Consider the following 11430-nt stretch of genomic DNA (forward strand, 5'->3'; position numbering starts at 1 on the left):
AAAACCCCCAAAAAAATTCTCACCACAGTCAGACGTACTGTTTAATTTTACACAAATAATTGTAATCATGCATGACTCGTGTTTGTTTTATCTGTATTGTTTTTCATTTTGTAAGTGAGTATTTCTAACTTATTCGTCATGCTTTGATTAGTTTACATATTTTACCCGTCGTGACCACACCATGAATTATTTGGTTTTTACTGAACCAAATCCTGTTTTCCTATGTTACCTTTTCAGTTGTTGCACAAAATCAGTTGTTATCATGAAGACATCTAGAATTTTCTGATGCCAGAGCAAGCTCCAGACAGAAACTTTTCTCTTGCGGCTTTATGCTGCTTTAGTACTGTTATGTGCGCTTGAAGGAAAATAATTCAGTCTGTTTAATACAAGATTAGATCAGTGACTGTCAGCAGGAATGAGACCCTGCCAAGAACTTAATTGCTTATATGGGATGAGTGTGTTTTTACAGCAAGATATGATTCTTTATGAGCCAAATGATTCAAGTGACTCACTCAGAAAAAAGTCTTTGCTTTTTATGTTTCTCATGGTTTCATGTTAACTCCTAATAGAGTCCAACAGCTCTCATTTTCATCACTTAATCACACCTAGGGAGGAAAAATCAGGATTGTTTAAAAAAAAAAAAAAAAAAAAAAAAAGTTATTTTGGTTTGAAACAAGAGAAAATTAAAAAAAAGAAAAAAAAAAGAAAAGTTACATTGATGTTATAGTAAGTTAAGCAACCTGAGTTAAAAGAGTAAGATGCATAAAATAAATTTATCTACAGTGGAGCTTGACAGAAATGAAACAAAGTTACATCAGCATCGTCCTGTAGATCATGACAACCATTTGTCAGAGCAGATATTTTTATCTGCTGCAAAAGAAGCCTGACTGGAGTTTACAGAAGTCGCCACAAAGTAACCTCAACATAGTTAGTTGTCCAATCCTGACGACTTGACCTATCTTGGCTCGACATGATTAAATCAGAAGTCATAGCTGTATCATGCAATAACTGAATAGCAGCAGTCTCTGTCGTTTCATGGTTTTTTTTTTACCTGTTTTGGTGATGCAGGATGTTTGTCAAGATGGATTTATCTGTTTGGTTTTGTCCAAAGCAAAAATCTCAGCGTAACCAAATATTTTCTCTTGGTTCTACTTAATGTTTTCACCTATATGTACCATACTGCTGATTAAAAGGATATGTTGGCCATTTTTGCTCCTGAATTCCACTAAATTTAAAACCAGAAGAATAGCTCTGCATACACACTGGCCACGTTTACATGAGTTTTAATTATTCTTTAATTCAAAATAAAAGTTAAATCCAATTTAAAGAGATGAAAAACAACAATATAAACACCTCATTCCGGATGAAAATGGTATTTGGAAATTAAACTTAATTCCCAAGCAAATGGCAAATAAACATGTAACATACCAAATGTGTCTTAGCTGGCTTATCTCTATAAACACATTTAGTTTTTTCTCTAATCTATTCTGTTTGATCCAATCAGCTTTTCTTTTTCACTCAGTTTGGATTAATTTCTCCTACATTGATACTGATCAAATCTTGCAGAAAGAAAATCCCCCACTTATGCCCATCTGCTCCTTTGTTCATACCCAAACCCCTTATGATTGTTATGAATATGTCAAACATCCTGTGTTGTCATAATGAAAGTGTACAGGCTGGACTGAAGAATTGCTTGACTTTGAATGAACTACTCATTCTAAGATTACTTTCACAAAGAAAAGTGAGAATAAATTGCAAAGAAACATATTTTACAACTTCTTTTTAAACTCTGATAATTCTTAAATACTAAATAAATGTAACACAATGAATGTTTCGATCAAAAACAGAGATTTGATTCAATGTAAAACATTTTTATATAAAAAAACCCCAGAAATCTGACTAAACAAACTAACTTTCATAACTTTGCATATCGTGTGAAAACCTCTGGATCTAAAGAGACAAATAAAGTCATGTAGTCACCTGTTTTGCCGTATCTGCATCTTTCTTTCATACAAGCGTCGCTATCACTGTTAACATTCTTCGGTTGGACATTCGTAAACATTATGGATAAATCCTGGCGCTTGAACTTGTGTTTTCTCTCTACCTTCACAGCTGGACAGCATGATGAGGGAGTCGGGGCCAAGGCCTGTGTGCAAGACCATGCCATCAGTCATTGTCACTTCCATATCCAGCCCGTCCATACTGCATAGTCCTCCAGGTTTCCATGGCAACCTCAAATTAGCCAAAACTTGCAGCCCGGTTAGTAAGGAGCTACTTGACATAGTCAGACTGGAGACAACAGCATTGCCATGAACAGCTTCAGGAAAGCGCAACGTTGTGAAATTGTGCTTGTGTGCGCTTCAGTATTTTCCTTCATGGGAACATTTTGTTCCCGCATGCTGTTTTATAAGTATGGTCATTCCAGAGCCATAGCTTTTCTTTCTTTTTTCTCCCCCGTTTTCCTGCATGCGGTGTATAAGTATGTGCGCGTGAATGCCCAGTAACTTTATTAATATGTTAGCGTATGTGATTGCACACTTGTGTTTGATTTTTCTGACATATCATGGTGGCTGGAGATGGTTTACCTCAGAGCAGGAAGCAACAAGTTAGCTTTAAAAACACGATCATGGCTTGCGGTTGGTCAAATTGTAAAAAAAAAAAAAAAAAAAGTGGTGGTGAACTTTTGCTGCTCATAAGCGGCTGTTTTGTTTTGTTTTGTTTTGTTTTGTTTTTAATCGGGCATATCAGTATAAGTTTCTGGCGTGATATGGCAATGACTGGAAAAGTTTTTTAAGTTTTTGCGCAGTGTTTATGACCCATATTTTATATTTATCTTCTGATTATCAGACAGATCGCCAGCAGGAGATTTGACAGATCATTTCTTGTGTTGGGAATCATATTTTATACTAAAGTCTGGCCTGGAAAGATTTAGAAAACTTTTTCAGTTTCATGTTAGCTTGTCAAATTGAATTATTAACAATATAATGCTTACCATGCTCAGACATTCCAGCTAATATTGTTTAAGTTGTCTTCAAAAAACATCTGAACAGTCCGTTTATGGATGAAAAAAACCTGAAAGTTAAACTAAGGTTTCCAGTGGAGGGAAGTATGGACGCTTGCCTGCTCATAGCAGGTGCTCCCAGGTATGAATCTTCATTATTAGCTTTTAAATATCTGAACTTATGAGTACAGATTAAGTGAAGATTAATAACACACTGCTGGTCATAGTTACACTGCTAGATCTTTAATAGATACATATTTGCTGCTATATTAAGTTTAAATTATCATCTTATTATATAATAAGATGGAGTAAGGAATATTTAATGATTACTGATATAGTACAGCCATAATCTACCCTTTTTTCTCCCAACATATCAGTTTATTTCTCTCTAAACTTTTTGCTTTATTCTGAAGCAAGCCAGCTGTTTGAACGCTGCTCATAGTGCAGCGGTTCGCCTGAGCTGACTGCACCTACTTATCGTTTCTTTGAAGAGTATGATGCAAGTAAATCTGTTGAAGGGTCAACTTGTACAAATTTCTATGTAAGATATATGTGGGGTTTTTTTTAACACTAAATGAACGCCACAAAATATGATTTGAAATGAAAACACACCTTCAAACAGGAAAGAGTGTTATCAAACACTCTTTTAAAAGAGTGTTATCAAACACTCTTTTAATGTGAAAGGTTCAGAACTGGGCGATCCTGCATACATACACACACACATGACAGGACAGATCTCTGATTGTCTTGTGTGTCTGGCATGTGGTACCACATATCAAACTCATCAGAACACAACTATTTCACATTACCCAGCAGCACCGTATGAGTATGTGCATGTCAGCACTGAAACTGCACTTTGTGTTCCTCTTGAGGCCATACTTTGTGTTGTTATCTAGATATTCAAGTGACAGTTTGCTAAAAGACTTAATTGTTTAAATAATCAGCTTAACGTGACATTTCCAGAGCTTTTTTTTTCTTTAAATCTTTGTTTCTGCACTCTGCGGTTCCCTTTGACATTCCCAAGATTGCTGCGTCTTTGACTATGATTGTAATGTAACTGTATTTTGGCACCTCAACATAAAATCAGACACATTGTTGTCATTTTTGTGAAATGATGAATAAAATGAAGGTAAATGTCTTAGTTAACAAGGCAGCAAGAGGTGGTACATTCCCAATGTTGCTTTTTTTTAATGTTTTCTTTGGTGAATGTTAAAAACATGAATATATTAAATACGTTATGGGTAGATTTTTGTCAAGACATATATTAAATATGAATATTATATTAGATTGAAATTCTGCTTTATTAAAGTGATGGTTTCATGTTGATTTTGTTTTCTTTGTATAAAATGGTTTATGTTGTTTTTATTTATTTTTCTAAATAAAATCTAAATAAAACCTCAGTGCAGTGAAAGTTACTCACCTTATGTTTTGGTCATTGGGACTATGAACTACCCATCTGTTAAACCACATTTTATAAATTACATATTTACCTGGTTATGATATTTCTTATGGTTATATAATTAACTGAACATGCTATGTGCAGAGATTGTCAATGCAATAATCGGTACATTTCATAATCCATTTATGAAATGTATTACATCTTCATGTTTCAGTGTATTTAAAAGGTTTATGTTCTGTCAAGACAATCATTTATATCTCTCTTCTGTCTAATTTAACATTTATCAATACATTCCTCTGCAGCAGCATATTGATTGTGATCAGAACTGCTTTTCATGCATCTTTCCATGACTTAGCTTGATCAGTGTTGTGACTGGTTCATGATTAGTTGGGTTCATGATTGTAAGATATCCAGCAAAACACTGGAACATCTTGCTGTCAGATAATTGCCCAGCAGCATCATCGTTGGTCATACTAGTCCAGCATCCTAGACAGTATGGTGTACTGGACTGCAAGCTGTTTGGCCTTAAAGTGGAAATGAAACAGTCAAGCAAACTAACATTATTTACTAGACTCAGTCATAATCTCATCAATAATAATATTCCAAACGTGACAATCCTGCAGAATGATGGGACATGGCAGACACAGTCTGCAAAATACCTGGGATTACATGCATGACATAAATTTTATTGTAGAATGAAGTTTTGCAATGAAAATATCTCTTTTGGAAATTGCCGCATCTGTCAGCAGAGCTTCCCATAAAGGGCTCCGATTGGTTTTTGACCAGAACCAGATTATTCGAGATCTGAAGCTTGAGGGTTTTCAGTGGCGAGCCAACCCAGGATATTTGATTGTGGAGGGACCGACAACGCGGTGTGGCCTGCCATATGATCAGTCCTCAGAAAGCAGTACCACCAACTCATCTCACCACTCGTGACACAGATAAGACTTAGCTACCCGGGTAGCATCTGACACAGTGAACAAAGACGCTTTTTAGGAAAGTCAAACATACTCACATAAGGAATTCTCACCTCTTTTTTTGAAGGAAGAACTAATCTTGAAAACAGACTTTTTCCCTTCTACACTTTATTTTAAAGGACCTTAACAGGGACACCATTTTGTTTTTTTTATTTGCTCGAGCTCATTTAATGTGCGTCTGTGCACTCTTTAGATAGGCAGGCATTGTAAATTTCTGTTATTAATTGTGGATAGAATAGAATAGAAATTTGGATTCAACTATCACACTTCAGTCATTGTTTTGTTCTGTGCCAACAATTCTTTCAGGCTCGGTAGTCGTACCGAGAGCTTCCGGATGCTGATCCAACATTAGTGCAGCCCACTTACCTTAAGTTCCCGCTACAGAAGGATGGAGCACGAGATCGACAGATGGATCTGTGCGGCATCTGCAGTAATGCGGACTCTGCGCCGGTCTGTGGTGGTGAAGAAGGAGCTGAGCCAAAAGGCAAAGCTCTCGATTTACTAGTCAATCTATGTTCCTACCCTCACCTATGGTCATGAGCTGTGGGTCGTGACCAAAAGAACGAGATCTCGTATACAGGCGGCTGAAATGAGTTTCCTCCACAGGGTGGCCGGGCTCTCCCTTAGAGATAGGGTGGGGAGCTCAGTCATCCGGGAGGCCGCTGCTCCTCCACATCGAGACGAGCCAATTGAGATGGCTTGGGGCATCTGGTCAGGATGCCTCCTGGACGCCTCCCTGGTGAGGTGTTCTGGGCACGTCCCTCTGGGAGGAGACCCTGAGGGGAGACCCAGGACACGCTGGAGAGATTATATCTGTCGGCTGGCCTGTGGACGCCTTGGGATCCCCCCCGCAGAGTTGGAAAATGTGACTGGGGAGAGGGAAGTCTGTGCCGCTGCCCCCACGACCCGATCCCAGATAAGCGGATAATGCAAGTTTAATGTATTCGATGACCTGTCATAATTGCAATATGCAAAAAAGCCTTTATAGTATCCAACTACACCTAGCTTGAGCTGATTTTCACTTGTTGCTTGCTAGCTTCTGATTTCATTCCTTTTTTGTTGTTGATGTTCTTTACAGCACAAGCAAGTTGCAGTAGTACCAGTCCAGTGACTGATTTTGCTCAGTGTGTTATAAAAAAAGATAAATTTTAAACAAGTTGAAGCTTGTCAACAACTCAAGCTGTGTCGAAAGCCAATGAAATCATGTAAGTCTCAACAGAGTATTTAAAAACAGAATGAGACCCAGCCTGTCTAAGGTGTACTAGCAGTGATTTCTAAAGTTCGGGGCTGAGAATTGAAAAGGAGAGGATTTCATCTTGGACTTCGGGACACCTAACACGGATCTGCCAACCTGAGAGAGCATGCAGGGGTGTAGGACTGAAGCAGGTTGGACAGATATTCCAAAACAAATAAAAGAGTTTTGAAGTACTTAAGTACAGTCTATATCATTTTAATTAAATATACTGTAAAGCGAATGCTGTAAAATTATTGTAAATGAAAAACTATTTTGTATGAAAAGATTATATATCTGCAGCTTTTCCTGCAGTCTAACGTTCCACTTCCTCCCAACAGTGTCAGAATTTCTCTGTCTGTTGCACTTCGGCTTGGTTAACACATTCTTTCTCATGTTTGCTCCATATATGTGTTATTCAGTCACTGTCACTGCCCATCATGTCCCAGTGCGACCAGTGTGCAGTCATGCTACAGCAGCAGGGTGGTGAGTCTTTCTGCCACTGCTTTTCAATCCAAGCATGCACATATGTCGTTGTGCATACGTGTGAATGAAAACGACAAATGAGCCTCAGTGACATCTCTGCCATCCAATCGTGATTGTTATATACTATATTTCACTATTCCTCTAGTGTATTTCTACGCAGCGAGTGTGTTTTTGCCAGAAGAAGTGAATGTTTATGTTTTTCTGATGTTTAGTATCTCCATGTGGTGCATGCATGGCTTTCATTACACTGTAGAGATTCCAATCTAACAGAATCATGTCAAACATTAAGCAATCGCATTGTATGGACACATTTTTAAATACATGTAGTAAACCTTCCACAGAAAACCATACATCTGTTTCCTGTTGCTCGTGTACACACATTCACATTTTATCTCTACTGCAGTTCAGTACAGAGGGATCAGCCACGAAAAACTGATATGAAAAGACCACTCAAGTGTGTCTGAGTTTTCCAGAATAGGAGGAGATCGTTATTTTTCCCCTTTTTTTGTCTTCTTCTTCTTTTAAAAGAACAAAAACAAAAGGACAATATCAAGGAGTAGAAGCTGTGTAACACAACTCCGGGGGTTTTTGGAGTGTAGGTTGAGTGAACAAATTATTAGAGCAGAAATTACAATAATGCTACATGATTTTGCTCCAGTAAATGTGACTTTTAGATCCATTATACTGCTGCAACAGTAAACTGGAGCCACGTAAAGAACCGCGTAAAACAGTGTTGAAGCCAGTATGTTGCATCTGGAGGAAATAAAGATTGCATGAATTTGCTCTCCAGATCCACCGATGTTTTTTTAAGCTTGCTTGCAGAAACACTCTAGAACAGTCACAGGGGATTCCTTTGCAGTAGAAACAGGATGGATCGACTTCTAAGAATAAAAGATTTAAAATCAGCCTTGTCCGGGAACCAGCCTGTTTCTTCACAACATCCTCCCAGAAGAGGCTTGACACGTTTTTATATATGATGCAGACATTTTGAATATTCATGCACTTGAAGATGAACTTGGGTTTTATTTTTATTAGTTTTTACAGTTTACGGGACATGATTGTTCTTGTAAAAAACAAATCTCGTAGAAGTTTGTCTTCTCACTCTGCGATCTTGGTCTATCCTCCCCGTAGTATCCCGCCTTGCCCTCAGCGCCTGCTTTTCAGTCACATGCAATTAGAAGAATTTAGGCAGCTCTTCATATAGCTTTTTTTTTTTTAACCTAAGTCAAAAATGCACCATGATAAATTATCTAAATAGGAAAGGTAAATATTAGCAAACACATTTTATTCAAACATCAATTAACTTAAAAAAGTCGGTTGGCTGATCAAGTAAACTTGTTCAGCTTTTGGAGGGATGACCTGAAACCCTGGCCATGTCTCTCCTCCAGGGTGTAATACTACAGGAATCTATCCTTTTTACTTGCAGCATTACCATGATCACAAGATGCATAATGCAAAAATGGACAACGGTTAATTCAGCCCCACCTTAAAAGTTTCATTGATGCTTTACTGTCAAATATGAATGAATGAACTTTTAAAATTAAAAGGAGAACGAGATTTTCAAGTTTATTCAGAGCACACCTTAACCAAACTTTCCCGGTTGTCAAGCTTCATCTGTTTTCTTATCAGAAAGAATAACTTTCCCTTTTGTAGACTTTAGTCTTCTATTTTTCAGATCTTTTACATACACAAGCATATTATGAGCAACTGTGAAAGAAAGAAAAGATTACCAATAAATTTATCATGATATTATTTAATACTTTGTCAAATGTACGACGCTTTCTACAGGTCTCAAAATAGCTGGACTGAAAAAGCAAGAAAGTTGAATAAAAAAAAAGGTTCAGTTGGGCAAACATCTTCTAAGTAATAATGCTGACTGCTATCAGGTCTGTAACGTTATTAGCTATTAAAGGGATGGACATCCTAAAGAGGCAGAACCTGGGCAGAGGCTCTCCAATCTGTGAAACTGTGTAAAAAGACTGTGAAACGCTTCAAAAATAATCTTTCTGAATGTCACATTGCAAGTGCACAACATCATGAAATGTTAAAAAAAACTGAAGATGTCTCTGTGCGAATGGGACAAGGCTGAAGACCTTTACTGGAGGTCCGTGATCTTTAAGCCTCCAGAAAAACACTATTTTTATCATTTTAACATTTGTGGCCCTGAAATGACTAAATCAGCCCAGGATTCTTCCAAAAACGTTTTACTTCTGATTGCACGTTTGGAAGAAGTTTGGAAGAAACTATGAATGCTAAGAAGTACATAATGGCTTTAGAGGATCAGCTGCTTCGCTGCAGATGACGTCTGTTTAGAGAAAGATCTTGTGTACTTCAGCAAGACAATGCAAAACCACTTAGTACAACTGTGTACTACTTCACAGGAGAGGAGTCTGTATATTGATGTGGTCTGCAAGCAGTCCAGAGGTTTCATTTGGTGCATCGTTAACTGAGTAATTCATCATTAATTGAGGGCTGCATGGTGGAGTAGTGGTCAGCAATGTGGCCTCACTGTAAGAAGGTTGCTGGTTTAAACCCTGGCTGGGGGTCAGTTTGAACACCTTCCACCTTCTTAACTTGTTGAGATTACTTGTTGTTATTGTGTGTGTGGGTTCCTCTTGTCCACAAGACATGCATGTTAGGCTAATTGCTATGTTTAATTGATCGCTTCTCACATTTAGGTTGCTTTGGAGAAAAGCATCTGCCAAATGACCACATCAAAGACTTCCAAAAAGTTTTCAGCAACTGGAAACTTTATCAGGAAATAATGGGATTTAATTCAAACTGCAAAACTCCAGGAACTCATAACCTCGATGCCCTGACGAAGAGGCCTTTGCAGCACACACTTTGCAGCTGGTCAGTGCTGTTTCTGGGCTGACAGTGTCCTGGCGAGGGGATTTTATGATGGGGTACAGACGGTGGTGTGCGCCCCAGAGTGCTGCAGCGTCCCATCCTGCATCGTGGCAGGATGGCAGGATACCAGCACTATTTGCAACAGTCCACTGGAATGATCTAGATGTAAAGAAATGCAATGTTGCGAGCAGTTTTATCGCACAAGGAATGGCATGACCCCCTCTTGCGTTCATTTGCAAATCAGCCATCCATAACCTCCAAGATTGCAACGCTGGATATGTGATATGTCTCAACAATCTCTACCTCATTCAAACTATATCTACATGAACAGAAGAGATGTGCACTTACCATTGTCTCTGGCAGTCTTTATGCCTCGTGATCACAACAATAACTGCAGCCATTTGTGCGTAAAGCCATGGCAGTTAATATTACTGGCTTTCAGATGTGCTAAATATAGGAGTGACACAGAGATCCAAGTGGCCGTGGTTAATAATGGTTACAGCCACTTTCATAGAAGCCACAACCACTCTGGTTGCGGCCTCTTGTCAACACAGTTGCACACCGGCAGCCATTGCTTTCAGAATAGCTAATAAAGGTTTTGTACCACTTTAAATGATAGAGACATGTTTAAGCATAACTTTTTGTAATCATGCAGGTACAATTTACGGAGGTGAATGCTGTTGCCTGCAGAGGAAACAGGTGGACCGTCCCAGATTTGTATAAATAAGTAAACTTTCTTCACAAGGGCCCTGTGAATAGGATTGATGCTGATTGTTACCATGGTACCAATGGTGAAGCAAAAGACAGAAAAATCTATCACCAAAACTGTGGGTGCAAATGTCACTTTAATTTTAGTTGTTATAACACAATAATACACAAAGGCATCATGGACAGTGTTATGTAATTTACAATGTATACAGTGCACACTGACCAAGGATTTCATTAGGAATACCTGTGCACCACCTTGCTTGTGCAATCATCCAGTGAGCAGACACTGGACAGGAGCTTCAGGCAATGTTCACATTGTACGTCATAACAGGGATAACATATGATCTTAGTGACTTTGACCAAAGCACGCAGATGGAAGGGTCATGGCGTCTGCAGCATCAGTCCATGGAGCTAAACGTGCGACTGATATCATGCAACCATGCAGTCATGGAGCGGAATCTGAAAAATACTCTTTAACCCTTTATTGGGCACACATTTGATCACTTGATGAGATATACAAAATGCCTCTGCACGCTGGTGCATCAAATCATAGAACCAGGCTGAGTTCCTCACACAAATTACAGGTCAGGCTACGGGCCAGCTACTTACTGAGAACGGTCTTCAGCAAAAAATATCTCAATTTTAAAGTCTCGTGATATCATCTAATATAATCACAAGCGTCTCTATGGTTGAAAGTTTCAGTGAGTTCCTGAAAGAGAGCTGAAACACCTGTTGGAATCTGTGCCCTGAAGAAGTGAGAAGCAGGAAGTACACAGTG

General features: G+C 38.5%; 1 protein-coding gene across 1 annotated transcript in view; it reads left to right on the top strand.

Annotated features, from left to right (window-relative positions):
- The window catches only part of LOC306771542 (melanopsin-A-like), a gene marked incomplete at both ends in the record, with an annotated part of 44102 nt that extends 41789 nt beyond the window's left edge, over positions 1 to 2313 (top strand). The window contains one exon of the mRNA XM_079260717.1: positions 2113 to 2313. Coding sequence (XP_079116843.1) covers positions 2113 to 2313 — 201 coding nt within the window. The remainder of the gene's footprint in view (positions 1 to 2112) is intronic.
- Between the last annotated feature and the right edge of the window lie 9117 nt (positions 2314 to 11430).

This window comes from Telmatherina bonti (assembly GCF_933228915.1).
Source record: "Telmatherina bonti genome assembly, chromosome: 21".
NCBI classification, from domain to species: Eukaryota; Metazoa; Chordata; class Actinopteri; order Atheriniformes; family Telmatherinidae; genus Telmatherina; species Telmatherina bonti.